General features: G+C 38.1%; 1 protein-coding gene across 1 annotated transcript; it reads left to right on the top strand.

The window, feature by feature from the left end:
* The first annotated feature begins 16,706 nt into the window (after nucleotides 1-16,706).
* LOC108775161 (uncharacterized) lies at nucleotides 16,707-18,832 on the top strand. The gene is made up of 4 exons (XM_018541448.1): nucleotides 16,707-16,825; nucleotides 16,925-17,120; nucleotides 17,230-17,319; nucleotides 18,500-18,832. Exons 1-4 carry the CDS (start codon nucleotides 16,707-16,709, stop codon nucleotides 18,830-18,832), a joined length of 738 nt encoding a protein of 245 aa, XP_018396950.1.
* Nucleotides 18,833-23,083: the final 4,251 nt, after the last annotated feature.

Here is a 23,083-nt window from a genome sequence, read left to right as displayed (position 1 = left end):
ATAAGTACACACAATAATCGATCTATCGAGGATGGAAGGGTAGTCGTCCCGCCAACCTCCTCTTATTTTTCTAAAGCACACACGTGACCGCGTAACCCAGCATACGTCGCATTTGAATAGTCAAATTTGTCACCAATAAAAAAAATTGCATGGCGCGCGGAGGGTTAAAAGGAAGCCTCGGTTAAATCCAAAATTACGATTCCGTGCACATTCTCGCGTGCACCGCCCTTTGAATAGCACGCGAGATACAAGTGCCGAGCGGATTACTCGCGCGTGTGCCACGTGTCACTTCTAAGAATACGGTTCTCGCACTTAGCCATCGTAAATCCATCCCTCTCCGCACCACCAACGTGGTGGTATACCATCTCCACTACGAGGAGTACGCCGCGCTAATAATATTCGTACGACGGTAATAATAATTCCGAGGGATTTGCGACGATGATTGCGCGCGAGTTTACTTCTGGCTGACCCGCGCGCCTCCGAGAGATAAATTTCCGTACGTGTCTAGAGAAAATGGACTTAACCCTTAATAAAATTGCATCTCACGTGTTTTACCTCTCGCGATATTTTCACTGTAGATCATCCGTCGTTTCGCCGGCGAATTAGCACGTCCAAGCTGCCGTACCGCTGTTTCGCACATGGGTCTGTAAATCTATATAACACGGTACACACGAGCGAGAAGCGTATAATCGGACCTAGAATACAATAGTTCTCGTTTCGCCCCGCACCCGGCATTTCATCTTCCTTTCTTCCGCCGCGAAGCATTATCATCATCGTGGTATCATTTTCCATCACTTCACAGTATCGCCGCGGCGCGCAACCCTCCGCCACTCTATGACGATTCCCTTCGGGCTAAGCTAGAATTGTCGGGAATCCGAGTATAATAACAGAGTAGATCCTATGATGATTTGATAACCCAACCGCCCGCTTCCGGATAATGATACACTTTATGTCCATCGAATTTATCGTCGTGACGTTTCTACTTGTATCTTTAACAATCTTAATGCTCTTTTGCTCTCTCATTCCAACTCGGAGCGAGGACACGTGTTCATCAAAGTCCAAGAAATGAAGCGTGTATTGTCAAAGTGTCTCATTGAATAGTCGTCATCAGTCTCCGGGATTGATGACATCAATGAGAAAATCGGTGGTAAACGATACCGAAATCTCGGTAGAGTATCTATCTTCGTGACCCTATGGGGAAAGGATCGCGAGGAGATCGACACAGGCGGGGCTAGAGAGGGCCTAATGACCCTTAGCCACAAGGCAAAAACTTAGGCATTATTCCTGACGAACCCTTCCATTTAACGACGAATTCACTTATACGATAGTGTCCAGGTGTTCCCGAAAATGGTGCGGTTTCGAAACCATATATTACAGTGTGATGTTTTCATAACCGCGAATCACGGAGATGACTGTGTTCCGCTAAAATTGCTTAAGTGCTACCTAAGTTAGAAAAATTTATTTTCAGAAGCTGATTGATAATTGTATATGTATTTCTTACTTGCTTTTTTCTGTCTCTTCACAATGAAAAAACATACACAGAAGAAGGAAATAACCAAGAATTATCTCGCAATATATATATACATACATATATTAATATCCTTTTTTAAATTTAAGAATATGACAGACGTATTACTTGATTATTAAGTACACGAAAAGAACGATTTTGCGAAGTATTGAAAAATTGCACTAAATACATATAGATCTAAAAATAATTTTATTGAACCATCTAAATAATTATATGAAATGTTCGAATTGATTATTAGAATATCAAATTTTTGCAATTGTCATTAACGCTTATGCGTTCCATATAATTATTTTAATTCAAAATTATTATTTTCAGATCTATATTTAGAAAGTTTTAAATATTTCAGCAATCATATTTCCCAAAATTAAAAATAAAAAAAAGAGAAAGAATAAGATAAAGGTATTGAATTTTCTTTTATCAAGAAAGGTATAGTATATAATCCCCCCAAAAGGGTTTCTCATAATTAAACAATATAATCACTCCTTTAGTGTATCTAGATTAAATTTAAAAAAAAAACTGATGTTTTGTCACATATAAGAAATGTTAAGATCGGAATTTCTTCGAGAACAATAATGTCTTGAATCCTGGCGCTTCACCGACCGCGAGATAGGTACCCAAGTTACGGAGATGTTCGCGATCACAGCCGAGTCACCTAATTCTCCCAGAGATTCGAGAGATCGCGCGGTCGTTACTGTTGATTACCGTCGTTACCATCAAATTACCGGACTCGAGCGCAACGAAATCGTCCGCCAGCATGTGGGTGCGAAGCAAGCGAAAAAGAAAGTCACTACAGGAAAATACGGAGGCGGCGGGACAAGTGGGCAGAGGTGGTGCAGAGTAGGTGGCAGGCGGCGGCGTCGTAGTACGCGAGACCTCGTTAAAAGTGTCCTCGCCGACCTTCTGCGCGCGTTTCCAGTGCGAGTTCGGATAACGGCGATGTTCCAGCGTGAGAGGAAGGAAAAAAGAGAGGAAAAGTATAACAGCCAAGGGAAAAGGAATTAGAAGGAGGTTGATCGTTCATTAAGCAACTCGGCGAAACCTTAAAAGCTCGATTATCGGGTTTTATCGCGTCGTAGGCCGACCACGGGCTACGGCAATAACATCCAGTCAATCATGGAAAACAGATTTTATGTCCAATTATGAGGATGTACGGCGGATGGCAGTGGCTCCGGACTGTGGGACGTAGCGGCAAAATATGATCCAGCCCACTATCGGGATGTATATGGATCATCGAGGGTTTAGTGGGCCCTAAAAATCCCAATTTAGATTTTACGAACGTCTCGGCGCCGGGGTTCGCGATTTGCCAATTGCGCCGGCGGTGACATTTCTATCCACTCCACGGAAAGTAGTCGAAATCATGATGCTTTTACGCGATGATTTTATGCTCCTATATCCCGCGCGTTTATGATCTATTGGACCGCGGGGTGCCGAGTCCGCACGAGAATTACGCGTGCGTTAGGATAATCCTAGATTAACCACGGTCCCCATTAACTTTTACCGTGGGTCGTCATATCTATTATGAAGTATTCTAGAAATATAAGTCGCCGCGGGTGTGATATCTAAGTGAAATTTACGCTCGGATTATTTCTCGCGTCCATGTTACGTATTTCAGCGAGTTCTTCGCGCGTAAAGGAAGGAAAAACAGAGAAAGTTCGGTAACCTTAGGATGGGAAATACGGAGGTCTTCTGCGAAATACGTAAAAACGTTTCTTTTCGTTCGCAACACTCCAGGCGTAATAATGAAGGCCGAGTTCACTCGTTGTGGAAAAAGTGCGAAATGCAAGTAACTCGGGCCATTCATAGACTCGTATTGCGGCGGTGGAATAGACGGCGAGAACAGCTCGAAAGCGCCCCGTACTAGGAGAACGTGGACCTAACCAACCAACCAACCAACCAACCGACCGACCGACCGACCGACCAACCCACCCCTCCTCCGCCCACGTCAGGTCGGGGGTGGCGTAATACTCGAGGAGGAGAACCGTGTGTATCGACCACTGACGTCATTCATCCCCACTAAACTACGTCACGTATACCCTGCTGCTTCGTCGTCGGCGAGGCAGTGATGGTAGTGGTGGTTGACGCAGTGCCGTAGCGAGTTTCTGGAATGGGGTTGTACGGGGTGGGGATTTAGGATCCTAAACCGAGCGACGATCACCCGTGCTTTTATTGCAGGCTCACAGCACGTCTACTATAAACCCGATTATTCGTATGATTTGACAGACATCAATTTTTACTTATGCCACATGCGACGAAAGATAGAAAGCTCAGCGAAAATCCGATGAAAGTCATACAAAATCATGCATTAATGCCTTCGAGATGGCCGACGGGATCACGCTACTTGTCGTTTTATCACGACAGAGTTTCACCAGAGGAGTTCATTTCAATGGTTCTTTTTAAGGATAGTGGAGAAACTGGAAAGTTGTGACAAGTCGCATGACAGTTGCACGTCATTTAATGCTCCGCTGTTTGCTGCAACATGACGGTGATATAACCGCGGGGCATATGCGCGTAGAGTGAGAACCTGTACTTGCAGATGCAACGTTTCGGTATAAAGAGAGATGTACGTTTGCTTTAATAACCGCGCGAATATTATGTGCCGTAATGGAGACACCACCACAAGTGATATAGCTCGTGTTCCAGGAGAGATCCAATTTAGGGAAGCAATTGTTATATCCACTTTCGCGAGCTTCTAGCAGAACGTGCAAAATAATAAAAAGTTTTTATATAACAACGCATGAAGTTTTTATATATAAATTGACGCGTGTACTTGATGTCTTATCCTCAGAGAGATCATTTCTCGTGATCTCTCTGAGAGAAGTCTCCTTTGATAAATCGCGCAGTCGTTCTCAGGGAACGCTCGCGAATTTATTCATACTTAGGTGAATATATAAGTTCTGACAATAACAGAGATAAGAATATCCGGATCCGCGGGAGGTGCGAAAACACCACAATACCACGGCCCTGAACCCGAGGGAGCTTGAGTGCAAAAGTATTGATCGGCTCCGTCCCCACTCGCATTTACCCCCACCACGTTCGTCGTCGTCGTCGTCGTACCTTCCCGCCGTAGTTTCTCTCCGCACTTTACCACCCTTCGTCGCCCTTTCCCGCCCTTTCTGGCGCACGCGGGAGGAAAAAGGACGGACGCGAGCGCAGCCGCGAGGGAACCGGAGGGAGGAGAGGAGTGACTCGACTTGACGAGGGGGCGAGCGCGGGAAAATTCGCCCTCCATTTTTCTCGCAGGACAGCAACACCGACGCGAACCCTTCTCCGATGCAAGGAAAGGGCTGGGTTCTCTTTTGTTTCTCCTCGCTTCGTTTGTTTTGCTCATTATCCGTCTCTCAGATCGTCGATATTCCATTACGTCCGGCGGCTTCTGAGAGAAAACAATTAAGACGCGGCTGGTGTATGAATCTTCGCGCTTTTTATCGCTCAAATCGAATCGGACGCCAATGAAAAGTGGCAAATGTCTAGTTTAAACGTAGCAGAAACGAGACACAGGAAAGATGCGTACGCGAGATATCTAATATTGTATTTGCATCAGCAATCGAAGGTTCGCTGTGACATCTTATGAACTTTATGAAACCATTTCTTAAGAAGTTTAATCAATAATTCTCTAATAATTCTTCATACATAGCTGTGTTTCTCTCATCTTTTAGGAGCATCAAATTATAACTTCTTTAATGGGTAAATAGTAATTAGGATATTCTTAGTCATCGTTTCAAAGTAGACGTTTCCTATAAGTATTACAGTTCCCTTTCAAGTTACGTCTCTCAATAAACCGAAGTGACGCTTATCAAGATGATACGATACGGATAAATAGACACGCTAGTAGATATTTCAGTGACAAGCGACAACTTCATTATCGCGGACCGTGTCGTTATAAATCGCCACAGTAATCTACGAGGCAATTCGCTTTGTGGACCGTTCTTCCCGTTAGACCTCATTAGTAATCGTTGAATCCACATAGTTCACCCTTATTACATTGTAAATGTACTACCCAGAACGGCACGTGAACCACATGCGACACGTGTCGCAATGCCGTGATGGCGCGGTTCCGCTTGATTTCCTCCACTTCTATCGTATGTTTCCCCCCCTCCCCCTCCCTCGTTCCTAATTACCGCGATTTAAGTGTCCTCACGTCATGCGACGCATCGCTCAGTGCGTTTGCGCGATGCACCTGGCTGCATCATGAAAGGGATGCGCGCACATGCGCTTAACGAGTGAACTTTGTTTATTTATTCTTGTATGCTAAAATCGAGATATCCCATCGGATGTGCGATAAGTATTAAACAGATGTTGTAGAAGCGTGGATCATCGGCGATCGATCGCGCTAAGACGAATAATGGGAAAGTTTCACAAATAAACGAAGCGATTTCCGAGCTGCGGGAGCGAAATGTGTTCGCTTGCATATTCACGCAGCATATATTACAACATTTCTTGATCGCGATAATGTGACGGTGGGCGCTATCGCATCGGCGAGTGCATTATTCAAAAGTACCTGCGCACAAAGCTACGATGCATCCCAGTCTAGGTCTCCCTCCTGTTACACCGTCGCTCTTTATAATGCGGCATGTTATTATTTATTGTATTACATTACGGCGCATTGTATCTTTTGTGCGTTATTAATACCCGGATCGAGCTGACCTGCCGCCATATTAGCAGAGAGAAGAGAAGGAAGAAAGACGGAGACACAAAATTGAAAACTGGGAAACTGATACGCATTTTGTGAACACGTGTTCAATAAATTTTACATAACAATTTCAGCGAGGTAAAAGAATCGCCAAGATATTCTATTTGGATATTTCTGCAAGACTAGACCATATTCAGGATTAGGAAACTTACTTTATAAAAGAGTATTATAATTCATTGCTGTGTGTGTATGTGTGTTACTGTTTGCTTGTTCTGAAAAGTAAACTTATTGGTTACCGATTTAAAGTAACTTGTTACTGTTACTAAAAAAACTGTTATTAAAAAAATTAACAAACCGTTTAATTTTCATTGCTTTTCCATCGAATTTTGATAATCTTTCCTTTCAAGTGGCATCCAATTATTCATGTCGCTCAATGGCCAGTTCAACGCAAAATTTATAACGATTATTGTTAATTATAATACGCTCAAACATATAATAATATTCCCTTAAAATTCGTTTATGCATGTTTCATATACAAAATAACAATAAAAGTAACGATTGTATTCATTAAACTAAGAAAAATTTCTAATTGAAAATGAATAAACCAAAAGATTCTGAATATCAATTAAATATCTCTCTCTCTCTTTCTCTCTCTCTCTCTCTCTCTCTCCAGTTATCTCAACTAGAATTATAATACATAGATTCAATCAGAAAATTCCAATTTTCCATTTTTAATCAGAATTCCAATTAATATTATACAACCAGACTCTTTTATCATTATACCATTATCAAAAAAATATAACTATGTTATTATTACCATTACTAATAAAAAGTATATGTTACCAATCATTATTAAAGAAAATAATTGTAACAATAATGACGTTACAAATAACGCGTTACTTCCCAATCATGATCATATTATTTAATTCTAAAATGCATAAAAAAACATTTCTCAAAATTGCATCACTTGACGAGAAAATATAATAATAAATAATTAAAGATAACTCTCTATATGTGTTACTTGTTAATATTTCTCACAGTAATAAAAATACTTTTATTAATAAATCATATGCGGTACTTGTATAGTGTTTTTCCATATAATAACTGTGATAATTCGCAAAGTAAATAGTGTATCATGTTATTTGTCATACAGAATGAGAAAAAAGCGAGGAGAAAAACCAAGGGGGCAAAGAAATGCTTTCGTCCCTTAGATGAAATATTTCCGATGACTCGTGCAAAAGCGGACAGTGCGGCACGAAGTAGAATGAAGTGGAATAGCACTTCATCCCGGGTGGATGGATCGTCGAAGCTATAACAGTAACCATAACAATGGAACCTGGAGGGTATCTACGATTTCGGGGTATCGTTTTTTTCCGCGCGCGTAAGGACAGTAGAAAAAGGCCATCGTCAGAGAAACAACCGTACACAACTACACACGCCCGTGAGGCATGTCGCAAGTGACAACTAATATTATCTGACGAAATCCTTATAATGCCGGAATAAAACCTAAGTTGCGTTAGATTCCGTGCGCAGAATTGATTGTTAAGATTCATTACTCGACTGAGGTATCCAGAACATGAGCGTATCCAAGGAAGAAAGGAGTTCTCCCCTCGTATATAAGACACAGTTCCTCAATTTTGTAAATCTTATCAAATGATCTTTGCCTCGCATTCATTGCATTTCATCTTTTTTACTTAACTTCAGTTTAATATTGCATTTTTATTAATATTTAGCAATACTTCTCATACTGAAGAAGTCTTAATGTTCTTTCTTTTTAATATCTTTCCCTATGAAAATAATTATGATTATATTTTGTATACATATAATAATAATGGCAATATTAAAGTACAAATTTCGTTTTTATAATAATACTATATTTTGCCTTTACTTTCTTCGAGAAAAAAAACACAATATAAACAAAATATCTTTCTAAAAAAATTCAAGTTATTTATAATATTTTCTCATTAAAAATCAAATATGAAAAGAAGACATTTCAAACCCTGAAGTATTCACAAAAACAATTCATTGATGCAAAAAAAATTACTAAAATTAATTTAAAAAATTACTGTTTATGTGATGATAAAATTAATAAAAACCTTACGCGAAAAAAATTTTGGATACACCCATGAACATCTCCTTATAATTTCACTAAATATATATATATATATATATATAAATGTTAATATATATACACATTAAACAAAATGCATTTATCTTTATCTAAAAGATATAGAAACTATTATCAATCTTTGTTTACTTATACATAATCATAAAGAATAATAAATATTGAGATATAATGTTAGTGTTGTTAGAAACACTTTACATGACGACAATTGGGTTAAAAAAACCCACGTGAATAATGTAGAGTTAAGATTCATAGTTGCGGCCTCCGTAATAAGAGCTCGTGCGATTAACTTTAAGTATGTGTGTGAGATAAACAGTTCTGTCGTCGAAAACCATAACGCACGAATCGCAGAGAAGTTTCGCGGACGTTTTCGTAAATTTTGTAAATTTCCCAGCGTGAAATATACCCTTTTTGCCGTATCTATGGCTCTGAACAGCTTTAATTTCGTTAAGAGCACTCGTGAGGCACCTCAATAAATTCCTGCGGCACCCTGTAAACTTTTAAAAAGAATTTTGAGAGGGGGGAAGTCTGACCCTCTCGTGGATCAGGCGGCAGCTGATGTAGAGCGATGCGAAAACAACGCTCTCGCCTTTTTCTTCTTAGTGAAAATAGAGAAGATGTGGTCACGTGCGAAACGTCGATCAGCCCGTCACGTTGAAGGGGAACGAGAAATGAAAATTAGTCCGTGATTACTTACTTAGATACATACAACAAGAAAGAAAAGAAAGCCTCTAACGGTCAAAGTTGGATCTTACTACTACGATATTACTATTGTAATTCAAAATCAATTTACGTTTCAAGACAGAAAAATTAATTTGACGCGCAATTTAAATGATTATATAAAATAACATATAAATTCACACTGAATTATTTAAAATACTTAAGAACCAGCTGCGATCGTTATAGGCTTTCTTTCTTTTTTTGTTGTGTGTTCACATGTACGATCCTAGAAACACTTTGCTAAAAGTAAATATATACATTAATATGGACGTGATTTACTTTGAAACTTATAATCACAGAAATAGATTGATTTACATTCTGACACATATAGAAGTTAAAAATAAAATGTTATTTAGCACGAGGGATTAAATTACCTACTATTATTCTTTTTTTTTTTTTAATATTTAGTATTAAAGATCCTATAATGCAGTTTGGTTACAATAAATTTTGTCAAAATCCTACAAGAGAAAAATGTTTATATACTGTCTCTCTGTGTATGTATACTACTTCATTTTAAAGTATAAGCTATTAAAGATTTACTTTGCGACAAATTTAGTTATTGCAAGAAATGAAAAAAATATACAAGAGAAATAATGATTATTAATGAAAATTCTCAATTGCAAAACATTAATAATCAACATTGTTAATATTTTAATTATTTTCCGATATTATACTTATATTTTTCTTATAAGTAATATCTATATTTCTCTCTTGTACAATTTTGACAAAATCACTCGTGACCAGATTTCTGTTGTAGAGTTTTCAGTAGTACCTAACAAAAATCATACCCAGCAAGAAAAATAAATATATGTAATACGTTGCGCTAACAAAACCGAATCGTTCAATAGGGACGACAAATAGTTTCACGAAGGAATTCCGAAACATTTCTACCTTCGCATGTATAAAACTGTAAAGCGACAAAATGCAAAGCGAAGAGAACGGAATAAAATGCGAGCGAAAATGAAGAGAGACGGGAGCGCGCGCCGCTGCCACTTCGATAGGATCGTTAAAATTAACGAGCGTGTTCCAGCTCCTTGAAAGTCGCGTGCTTCTCTTTTTCTCGTACACCAAACGGCCATTCGTACGGCGAGTAAGTTATTTTCGTGGACGCGGGGTTCATGTTGAACGAGGCAGCGAGAGTAATGTCGCACCGATGATATCAAGACTGTTAAATCCGGTATTTTCACAAAGATAGATACAATCTCGGATACAATTCATACAATGTAAGCACCATGACATGCGATTTTATATACAAATAGGCTGGTAAACACGTATGTGCAAATACCGTAACATCTAAACGCTGGAAGTGCATCGTCACTGAGAATGTTAATTCGATGCAACGTCCAGGTATGCAACGTCGAATGCAACGCGGCACATAACGCGTTTTCTACAATGAAAACTTCCCGCGAAATGCCTTGGAGTTATAATCTTGCTATTGTTTATGTATCTATTAGTGAAATCTATTAGTGAGTTATGTAGTCGCATCGAGGTTTAATAATCTTTACGCAACCTCCTTAAAATGCAATTCGCATGCGTGAATACGTTTAGTCAAATTTTTTCATTCAACGCATACGAATAAAACGTAACGCATAAAGAACAATATAATTTATATTGTTCGGTAACCTTTAAGTAGGTAGGTGATTTAAAAATATGCAAGTTAGTATATAAGTGAAGTGCTCAGAATATCCCAACAAATTTTTTTAAATACTTTTTATTAATATGTTACAGTTAAATTTATATTAGTTATACCTTTATGAGATAAAGAAATGTAAAAATAATAAACATTATGACTTCTGCGAGCATCTGGGCAATACTTTTTATTTTTCTTTTCCAGAACAAGGTTCTAAAGAAAACTGTATCTGAGATGCCGTGGCCATCCTATCTATTCACTTAAAGGTTAAAAATTCCCGCGCTTTACTAAGGCATTCTCATAACGCGTACTGCTTTCGCAATATCAATAAAAGCAGAGTCTCTTCGCGGTAGCATGCTTTAGATACGGTAAAATCATCTCGAATTGTGAGTACAATAAAGATTACAATAATTCACAATTATTTTACAAGAATGCGAGATTCCTTGCGGTACTCAGAGTAGTTTACTGCAAGAAATATATAATACATCTATCAAGAATAATAATACACAAAAAGAGAATGGTTGGAGTAAAATTTTAATTGAATATAGATTATTTAAAAATAATTTTGTTAGACTATCAAAATAATTATGTTAGACACCCAAGTATTAAGAATGTTGCAAACAATTTTACATATTCTATATATATAATTATTTTAATCCCATAAAATTATTTCCAAAACTGTATCTAATAGCTAAAATTTTAGATTTTTTTTAGCAAAAATGTTCCTTTCGTCCATATACATCGCGTTTTCAAATTATATTATTGGGGTCAATACGAAACACCCTTGCGTAGCCAACTGATTTTTATCACCGCGTATGTTACACCGATTTCTTATAATATTTATAGATGGGGTTGGAGGCTGTGTTCTCTCGAAAACCTAACGATCCGTGCGCGTAAAACGAGACTGCCGTTTGCCCCTACGTCGGTTGGGAATCCCCGCAAATTAGGGTGTATGCGGCCGAAGAAAATGTATGGTGCACATGTGACGGTAGATACACAGTAAAAAGAACATTTTATATTTATGTAACGTTTCTCAATGTTAAAAAAATAATATAAGGTACGTATCAATGAACAAATGACATACACATGCTTTTTAAAATGTAAATTTTAAAATAAATGTGAGTGTGTAAATATAAAAAATGTGTTAATTTAATATTATAATGTTAATTTTAATAAAGAAATACAATCGCTTACAAATTATGTCAATGTTACGCTTTTTGTGTTAATCTGTTTTACTTTCTAACATATTCATCTTGTGTTAAGTTTAACATATTCCCAATATGTCAGGTTGCGCGGTGAAGAACGATATTATACGAGAAAAGGTCCACTTTTATCGGCGAATTACACGTACGCATTTTTATCCCGCATGCCCACGAGTTCAGGTTATAGATTCGACGTTCGGATCCGAGAACACCTGAACGACTTACATCTCTTTCCTTCGCCGGGCTTACGTTAAAGAATGACGAAGGGAATTATGGCGGCAAACTATGACTGTCCTGAAACGACCCTTCACGAACTTAAGATATCTCGAGAAAAATGAGGGCGCGCACACAAATATAAAAGCAAAGAAAAAAGAACACAATATTTATATATAATAATATTTAGATACGTTAAAAGGCGAAATTGGACACTTCGAATTGCCTGTAATGAACCAATCTCTTTGTTAATCCCGTAGCTGCATTATAAAACATATAGAAGTGAATTTAACACTATACAATATCTAAATAATACTATTGGTGTTAATATTAACAACACGATGAAAATTATACATATAGAGCTTTTGTTCGTTGTGATCTCGTTTCTTTAAGTTAAATATATAAAAAATACAATTCCTCTGTAATTCCAACAAAAGAAGAGCACGCTCTTTTGTGCCTGATGTTCAACTCTAATTTAGAGATAATGATTTGTAACAATTCAGCGTTGTGCTATAATTCCTGGATCATCAAATCAAGAGCAAGATCTTCTAAATCGGTGCGGTGTTGTAAAAATCACCAAAATTGTATCGCACTGGTGAATACGATCACAAATTTAGCAAATTGAGAGACGCATCTAAAATCCCAAAAATCTAAATTTCAGCTTTTGCATTTCAAATCCACGGTAAAAAAAAGACGATAAATATCGATTCAAAGGTAATTTAATCGCGAAGATGGAAGAAGAGAGAATCGCGACGTTAAAGGGCCGTCGGGGCTGTTTCTTTCAGCGATTCGACACAAAGCACTCAGCATTGTTCACTCCATGCAGCTAAAAGCATTCCAAAGCGAGGGCAAAACGCGCGCGAAGAGAAGCGCCTAGCGTATGTAGGTTAAAATCTGTGATGTACGGCTCACACGTGGGATCACCTTTTCCTTCGTCCATGTAATGTCATCTTCCTTCTTCGCGCGCACACGCGGTCCTTTCGTTTCTTTTCTTTCCTTCTTTCTTTTTTTTTTTACGTCATCGGCTTCTCGTGTCTCTGAAACGACGGGAACCAAATAGTGGGGTTAATGCGCGCACACGCCACGGGGTGTCGACCAATTTCCGGGTTCAACTAATGCACTTATCAGACGGCCAGAAAGGATCTCGAGAGGAAGGCCTGAGGGGAGGAAAAATAATTGAGACGTCCCTCTCTCGTCACGGTTAGAGAAAGCGACGCGGTTGCAAGGAAGGGCAGCGCAGTAAAAAGCAAAACGAATTTTGACCTTTTACAATCACGAATGTACGCATCCTAATTCGGCGATGAGGAACGCCCAACAGAGATTACTGACGGATCAACAGAGAGTTGCGAACTCGTCCTGGTAATTGGAAAGTATCCAGTGGAGATGACACCCCCGGTGGCATTCCCTTCACTTTCGAACAACCTCAGCCGCGAATTAACCTTTCATTCGTGCCGTAATGCGTTCGTAAACTTCGGCTTAATTCCTCTTTTTACTTATCCGCTAAAAATGTGCAACTCGCTTTTCGCGCGAAAGTCGAGGTAAAGCGCTCGTGAAACTCGCAACGAGATCGTGCTACTGTCTAATGAATTAGCTTACTGAATTAGATAGTCATAACCACGGAGCATTTGGCTGAAGCACCTGTCATCGCGGCGATCGTCAAAGAAGCTTCGGTCCGTTTAATTGGTCCTTGGTGAAGGGCTCAAAGACCGCGGTGCGGTTCTCAACAAGAAGTTGGGAAGGGAATGCAGCTGTCACGTGGGCGCGTTACGACGCGTGCACTTCTTTGAGACACTGTCATAATTAGATTCCGTCGGAGGACCCAAAGAGCAATTACCAAAGGCGACGTCGATGCAGCGTTACGCCAGTAGCAACCCGAATCCTTAAGTCTCGCTTTGATCGAGTTTCGGTGGGAGGAATCGGATAAGGCAGAAGATTGAGAGCATAGAGAGGTGTTGTGCGTCTTCCGAGATTCACGACACTTTCAATGCAAGTACGTGCTAAACGGAAACCGAATGCGAGTGAGATATTTTTACGACGCGGCGATATGTGCTTTCGTCGCTTTATACTCGTTAAGTACAGACCACACTCGACACGATCAATGAGATATAATTTTCACGAGTGTGTTAAAGTTTTACTGAAATATCTAAATGTTAGATCTGAAAATAATTGTTTAGGGGATTATTAAAATAATTATGAATAAGACATTTAAATATAATAAGTATCCAAATACCTTTAAAGACTCCAATTGCTTGCGAAGAGTTAAATACTTTAGCAAAACTGTTTGTTCCATGTAAAAAATGTATTATGAATCAGTTTAATGTAATTTCTTTCTATTTTTCTATCCGACTTAATATACAAGATAGTATGGAAGGAAACAAAGCAAAATATTTAGAAAATTCTCTATCCCGGGCGTCTCTAGATGTCTTAAAAAAAAGAGAATAGATACAAATCTAATCGGAACCTATTAACAATTAATTGAAATTTCAGTAATCAAGTTACGAGAGAACTATAAGATTTGGCGATATGTTTTTAACATCCGTTTGTCTTATCCTGACGAGTATCGTCGAATCTATTTCGAGCGTGATCGTGAAAGGTTGCTTCGTACAAGTACCAAAGATGCAACATGATACCATGAACTCCTTCGGCGGACCCTCGACGGTGTCGAACGCCGAGGTGTGACGCAGTGACACCAAGAAGACGTCACCGGTGTCGGTTGCCGCGTCGAATTTCTCGGATTACATAAACCTAAATAATCCCGTGAGTCATTCTAATTCTGTCCGATGGGCTTGCACCGCTTTCCACCGTTCGTCAACGTTCGTCTCTCCCGCCCTTCTACCTATCTACCCTACTCTTAACCCTTCCCCTCTGTGCATTTTCAACTTCCATCTCACTGTTCCCGTCCCGCCGTCTGTCTGGTGCACAAATAGCTGCGACGCGTGTGTCGCCTCTCGCACACACGATGGCCCACTTTTCCACGTGGGTCCCGAAATTAGAGAGCGCCCGACGGGAGCACCGTTTGCCTATTCATTTTCGTCGCGGCCAACGCGCTGATTTCCTGACATCTTTCCCAAATGGCACGCTCGGTAGTATCTAATTAAAAGCTCCCAAGAGAGATAGCAATGAAATAGAGAAACTTTCACGCCTTTTGTTCCGCGTCGGTAGAATATGCGTGAGATATCAACAATTGTGTCCTCACGTATGCTTTATCAGACGTAATATTAGGCATTTAAAAGAGTTTACAACGTGGATCGGGGGTATTTCTAATTACAAAAGGAAGAGAGAGAAGGAGCGAGAGAAATAAAGGCATTTATTAATATTCTAGGACAAGCACTCTAAGAATATAAAGGACAAGCAAAAATGAAAATAAAAAAAGAAGACATGGTGACAAAATAATAATTCAAAATATAAAAACGAAAGATACAAAATTAAAAATAATGTGAAGATAAAAATTATGTATAAGAGTTAAAAAGATAACAGAAGAGTTAACGTAAGTAAAGTCAAAAAATATGAATTACAGAAACTAGCCCATCCCCTGCTGCATATAACGGAAGAGCTCACATTTAAATGTAGAGAAACAGAGAAAGAGAAACAAAGAGAGAGAAGAGAGGAAGCATAAAACGTTTCCGATTCATGGTGTGTTCAACCTTTGAAACAGGTGAAATATTGAATGACTCGGTTAATTAAGAAAGATTACCGTTCGTTGTGCAACGCGACATGAAGACTGCTACAATGTTGTTCCGTCGTGTATTTTTGACCATGGCCGACATGAGCTTCCCATTTCCGGCGGGAAACAATCGTTGAGAAAAGGTGATTTTTGGCCCGGTCAGAGAATATATAAACGTCCGTGCACGCCATATTGCGTGTCGTTGCAAAAATGCAGCGATGACTGGACGATGCTGAATGCATTCCACGATTTAGCGATAATGCGACCAGTCATATTTCGTTCGATATACAATTGCGTCGGTGTAACTATACGGTCGTCGGATTCACTAACTGTCCCAGATATTCCTATTCACGGTCCATTTTCACGAGAGACAACGACGATCAACCACGTGTCACGGCCTCGTGTGCGAGGTCGCAAGTAATGGGAATCGTTACGCTTTAGCTGCAACTTCAGCGCAGCCAGGGCCGCAAGCAACCGGTCGCGAATAAAAAAAAAAAAAGGAAAATGGAAAAGAAGTCAGATTGAAGACTCGTTTCAACGTCGATTAACTTTAACCTTACACAACCAACGAAATCAAACTCTACTTTTTTCAACAAGTTGAAGGAGAAAAAGAGTAAAGTGAAATTATGAGTTAAAACCAAACGAGGTCGATGAAATCATGCAATAAATTGCGCTATCAAACTCCGAATTATCAAACTGGAGTCCAAGTTGTAATCTAAATTACAAGAGAAACAAAACTTATTGTTAGCTATTCAAACTTAATTCAAATTCACGTTCGTGTAAACGATTCTTGACTTTTTAAGGTAGATCATTCAATAGATCTTTCAGTATAAAATTATCTTAAAACGAATATAACAGAGCAATTTAAATCATACCTTTTAAACGAATGAGTTCAAATACATCCCTGGCGCGGATTTTATCAGATTCACACATCGGTATAAAAGTACTGACCCGACGCTATTCCAGAGAAATTGCTAAACAGTCGCGTGCAACGATGACGAGAACGGTATTAGTCGTGATGTTAACACTCTTTTCAATCTTCAGTGTAAACTTCGTCGATTCTCTGCAGGAGAGCCTAGGAAAATTTCTGGGGACCTTCGGCGGGATTAAACAGTATAGAATTGTTCATATTGCTAGTTTTAACGCAAAAGAAAAGAAAGAATATTCTATCGCCTATTTCGCGTTGTATAACGATGCGACTTTTCTTTTCAGAGTGAAGATACCTGATTTGCTGAATCAGTTGTGCAATCAGTCGCAGGGTTCCACGATTAGACGTGACGCTTGTTACGGTTGCTTCTATCGTGCCAGTGTCTTACCGCAGGGTTACTCCATGTTAGTAGCCATGTCCACGTGCGCCGACACTTATCTCAACAACACCAGCTACGGTCATTGTCAGGCCTATTTGCGAGTACGTGGATAAAACGACCGTTCATTCATCTTATTCTCTAATATATATGTTTCGTAATTTATCTACAAATTTTATAATTCGTCAATATAACGTCTCGATTTTTTTCTAGAATGTGACCAGGGTGCCCGACACACGAAGCCCTACGATAATATACTGCTCATTCTTAGAATGCATTCGTCAAGTCAATAAGAACAGTTTGGTAAGATTGAACTCTGAACTAATAGCTATTAATCATGTTACTCGATACACTATTCTACGATTGCCTCTCCCTGTGCTTCAATACAACGCTCTCAATACAACGCCTTCTTATGGAACGCTATCGTTTTTTTTTTCTACTCATATTACGCACGTTATACGCACACACACGCATCTTTATTTCTTTAATACTAAATGTATATATGTATATACAAGCGAACATTTAAAAAAAAGTATGAAATATATTTATTACACTATTATATCAAAGGAGCAACGGTAACTAATTTTTTTAGTCAAATAACATTTTGTTATGTTTAACTTCCATATAGAGTAAATATAAATCCATTCTATGGTTAAATTGCTTCAAAATAAATAACGTCCATATTAACGTATGCATGTAATAAATAATTAACTAATTGTAAGTTTGAGTCAAATTTAATACATTTTCATAAGTTAATTTGTTTTAGTCAAATTAGCAATATACTAAATAGAAGCAATGGCGATCTATAGACATTAAAAATAACTCAAATTGGATATAACTCTCTCTCTCTCTCTCTTTCTCTCTTAACTTTATGAATTTAACAGTGTAATACATCATTTCTCAAATAACTGTAAAGTGCTTGGCTTATTATCCAATTTTTCATTCATCTATATATTTTTAATACTTAATAATATTAGAAATTATAATACTATATATTGTAAATACTATAAATAAATAATAAGAAAATATCTATTGTAAATATTATTTAGGCTGCAAACAGAAGAAGTGAGACACTGTTGCGAGGAGCAGCACGGCAAATTAAGCAACAGAGTATTTTTAAATTCTTGAAAGCTATACAGAGAGGCATCTGCGTAATAAGAGACACTCAAATAATAACTACTACGACCGTTCGTCCATCCATTGATCCGCGCGATCCTCTTAAATAATCTTCATATTTTCGAGGCGACACAACTTTCTTCCTTGGAAATGCATCGGTGATATCTCTACGCGACGATCGCAAGGACCTGAAGATGTCTCACGCACGATTCTCCGCGAATTCTGTAAATTACCTGTATTATACTATACATATTGTACAATTTCTCTCTCTGCACGATGAATACACTTAACCGGATTCCAACCGCAAAATCTAACGCGAGAGTGCGACGAACGCAACGAACTCCCCACTGATGAATACCTTCCGCAGCTCAGGGCATGCGTTCGTGAAGCTTCAACAGTGTTCCCTAACATCAGCAATACCTACATCACTCTTACGAACACGGAGCTTGTGCAATTATTCATCAACACCACCACCTGCGTGCTGGCGAAGACTCGTTGTTCCTATGTGAATCCAGTGACCGGTGAGCTTCAAGATGGTGACGTAATCAACAAGTTGCACCTACCTTCGCTAAACGCCATGCTAGTCAACACCGACTACGACATCAACATCGTGCAGCTGCCGTTCCGTTCCAGCAACGTCGATGTGTGCTCTAAGTATAGAAACGTCGAGCAAGCGACTTGGCCTAGTGTCGTGTGTTAATTTACAAACAGAAATTATATCGAGCCAAGAGAGGCAGCCAGTATCCACGATGCTAAATGACGCGCGGGATGATTTTACCAAGCAACCGTTGCAGAATGAGATTACCGTGTGCCGCTGTTCCTAATAAAGATTTGTTTCTGTTGGCGCCAACATTTCGATCATTTCTACCTCCTGGTTTCGCGGTTATTAATACGAACGCACTGCGGTTATGCGGCACGCGCCAAAGAACAACACATCCGCATTCTTCCGCAATGTTTTTTCCAAGAGCTGTTTGATATTCTGGTTCGTGAAAAAAACAAGTAACAAATTTAGTTGGATGCACTCAGTTCGCACATTAAAGTCCATTAAAGCTATTGTACACTAATTGATATAAATTTAATAACAAAAGATGTTCATTTAGTCTGTATAAATACACAAAAAGAGAATGATTTTGCTAAAGTATCTAAAAATTTAGCCAAATACAAATCTAAAATGTAGAACCAAAATAATTACGTAGGATACTCAAGTTGATTGCTAGACTATACAAACTTTTTGCAACATTACACTTAAGTGTCTTATATAATAACTTTGTTTGTGAGATTCAACAAAATTATTTTTAAATCTACACCTATATAGCTAAATTTGTTTTAGATACTTCAGCATCGTTTTAATTTCATATATAGAAATTAAATCGTAAAATCATGAATATACAATACTTTACAGTATTGTTCGTTAAAATATGTATTTAATATTTACATTTTTCACGTCAGTAGTAAACATGTAACTTTTTTTCTTAAGCAGAAATATGGAAAGTGAGCATTTTTATCATTAAAAGTAACGGAGAAAATTTTCACTTTTCACATTTCCGCCGTAAAGAAAAAGTTACACGATCAGTTACCTAGTTAAATCAGTATAATGGCTTTAATATATCAACCTATACATTATATGTATTATACTATAGCATCTAATTGAATTCGCTAAAAGAATTTATGAAATCTACAGCAGCACATAGAAAAACATAAGCAATAAACATTTTTTTATTTACTATTGTTTACGTTATTGCCTTCAGCGGTATCTATATACAATGAATTTTAAGACGCAAAACTTGAACTTTAAGCTTTAAGCCGTAAAAAATTGACCAATCATATAGTTGACTGTGATTGGTCAATTTCTTAGACTTTAAGACGTAAAGTTCAAGTTTTACGTCTTAAAAATCTTAAAATCTCATTGTAAAGGCCGCTTTACGTTCTCAATTATGATGGACCGATTTACTTACTGCTTATGTTACTTTTTACGTTTTTATATATGCTACTAGTTAGTTAAAAGGGTTGTTTACAATAGAAATAGTAAGAGCTGTAAGAAATCGATCCATCATAGTCGAATATGAGAAAAATAATCGATTTATCAATTTCTTACAGCTTACTACTTCTATTATAGACGGCCTTTAAGGCATTTCAATGAACTTTGTTCGATAATATCGCGGCAGTTGAACGACATAAGAAGCCACTAATAATGATGAAAAATCGAATGAAATAATTCAAATTTGCGAGATACGTAACAAAAAGCGTTACGTTTGAAAAAGCGACTTTTGTCTAGCAGGAACATTCTCTTCGCGTATTCGCGACAATAAAAGAACGTTTTATATATATATATATATATATGTTGAATACACTAGATAAGATGCATGCACATAAAAGGCACCGCGCGTGATGCATATTATTTTTTCGCGAGAGAAAAGTTTCTTTTATATCCGCGCACGCGAGCGAGCGAGTTTCCATCTCAGAGATCACGCCGCGAGTATTTCCACGTAACTTTTTCACAGACGCAATCCGCGCCGAGTCCCGCGGGCGAAAAAAAGGAACCGATACCACGTAATCTCACCCTTCCTCTTCTGTCTCCTTGTCTCGTCAAATCGCGTCTCATCGTTTCCTCGTGACTGTGCCGATACGCGAGGTAGATGTGCCGATGCTTGACGAGAACTCGGTGTGCAAACAACTTCATAACGACTTCGGCCGTCGAGCGTGAAAATTCGCAAATATAAACTCGCCCGGGGATGCAACGCCCGTGATGTCAGGCTGCCATCGCGTAATTTTTATTTATTTTCGTCGGAACGCACGGCGGATGCGAAAAACGCAAATAAACGCGCGGGAAGATGCGCGAGCGACGGTCGAGAGCAAAATTTCCTTCAACATTTAGGGTAAGCGAAGGCTCACCTATGCAAAACTTCTCTCGGCGCGCGTTCCAAGATTTCGCGAAATAGAATTCGCAGTGCAAAACCGTGGCGAGCAAATATTTAAATGACGCTGGTACGATTTCGAGAGTCGTCCATTACGTAGGCGCACGAGAATGCTCTTTCGTTTAAAATGTGTGGGCGAGCGACGCGGTAGCTTTGCGGAGCATTGCGATGGGCTCCATTTGTGGTATCGATTACACGATGGGTCGCCCCATATGCATCTGCGTACTTACGCGAACGAGAGAGAGAGAGAAAGAGACAAATGAAAAAAAGAAATGGCGTAGATAAACCGAGGGGAGAGGGAGAGAGGGATCGCTCCATTGCGCAGAGGCGACGCTCCACTTAGCATCTCTTCCTCGAAATAATTTGAAATATGCAAATACAATTGGTGCACACATTTGCGTGCGACGCGAGAGTGCGTACGCTCCGGCGAGTGTGTATCGTGAAGGAAAGGAGAAGAGATGGCTGGGAGAGACGACGAAGACCACGCGGGTATTCGAGTGGTTCACGGTTCAGTTCTCTCGGAGTCAATCTAACTTAACATGCAGATGCAATACGTGGAATCGAGATGGTACAGCGGAGCGAGGGGAATTTCTGAGTCACTCTTGGTATCACTGTCCTTCCCATATCTTCTCGTCCTTATCACAATGTCGCATTTTTCTGACCGATAGCTGATTATTGAATCATTTATTGATATTAAATACCAAAACTAAATGCATTTGAGATAGATTTGGAATTTTAGGTTCGGAATAAAGAGCGTAATATTCGACAGTTGTAATATATTCAACAGATATAAACTAGTGGTACAGAAAAACGTAAGCAGTAAGCAAGTCAACACTTTTTATTTGCTACTATACTTACGTTATTGCATTCCTTACATTCCCCACTTATGATTGGCCGATTCGCTCACTGCTTACATCTTATTCTTTATATGGTCTTCCGTGTGCCATTTGCCGTATACAATAAAGAGTTGCTAAAATATTTAAAGATTAAGCAGACACACAGATCCGAAAATAATTTTGTTCGGACCATCGAAATAATTATATAGAATGCTTAAATGTTGATGACAATGTCATGATTGTTTTAATATTCTAATCGGTTTTAGAGCGTCCTATTATGATTATAAATTTTATAATAATTTAAACAAAATTTTTCAAATTTTTTTTTGTATTTACTTTTTTAAATCCTTTGCAGGAATTTCAGGAATTTTACTATAAAGAATAAAAATTGAGGTAATCTTGAAAAAAAATGTAATTTTTAATGAAAAAACCATTCTTTTCGTGTATACACATATTTAGAAAAATATTATTCTATTGCTAAGAAAAGTGATTGCTCCATTTATTTCTATTTCTTTTAAATAACAATGATCTTTAACGAAGAACTGTCTTAATAAATAATAATAATCTTAAAATAAACTTAAAAGTTTAAAAACAACTAATTATTATGAACTCAAAACAAAAACGTTCATCTAAAGAATGTTATAAAATTGATTGAAGAAGTGATTTTAATAATACAAATTAAACTTGTTTTAATTTAATAATTTTGATTGAAGTATTAAACTCATTAGAGGATTCAAAATATATTTTGAATAAATTTTCGATGTGCTTATAATGAAGTTATGATATATAGATTTGCGGATGTATGAATTTTTAAAGCATTTAAAACAATTATTACTTGCATATAACATGTATTTTTCAATATAGCGTTACGATTTTTAACAAAAACTGCAGAATTTAAAAAGGATAGCACACAAGTGATATCTAAAATTTATGCACGTTGCTAGCTAGAATTTTCTTATTTCCACTCAACAAAATATTAAATACAATTAATACTTTTCTTTTGAAAAAAGTACTTCTGGATATATATTAATATATATTAATGTCAAATAGCCTCCAAGTATTCTCTTAACGAAGCTCAATGCATACAAACGACACTCGTATATCAATTAAGAATACAAGAGAAATATATCAAGAAATATTCATCGGGAGATTAATTCAATAGCACTCGTGAGAGCTTAGCGAATTTCGCTTTTCAGACAT

Source organism: Cyphomyrmex costatus, unplaced genomic scaffold (assembly GCF_001594065.2).
Source record: "Cyphomyrmex costatus isolate MS0001 unplaced genomic scaffold, Ccosl1.0 scaffold29, whole genome shotgun sequence".
NCBI lineage: Eukaryota > Metazoa > Arthropoda > Insecta > Hymenoptera > Formicidae > Cyphomyrmex > Cyphomyrmex costatus.
Note: the sequence above shows the minus strand (reverse complement) of the source record. Positions and strands in the feature narration are given on the sequence as shown.

Bases quoted from the DNA above. Each gene is read 5' to 3' on its own strand.
- LOC108775161 (XM_018541448.1), top strand. From the start codon at position 16,707: ATGACGAGAACGGTATTAGTCGTGATGTTAACACTCTTTTCAATCTTC. The intron at 16,826-16,924 runs GTATAGAATTGT...TTTTCTTTTCAG, and splicing joins ACCTTCGGCGGGATTAAACA to AGTGAAGATACCTGATTTGC. The intron at 17,320-18,499 runs GTAAGATTGAAC...TACCTTCCGCAG, and splicing joins AAGTCAATAAGAACAGTTTG to CTCAGGGCATGCGTTCGTGA.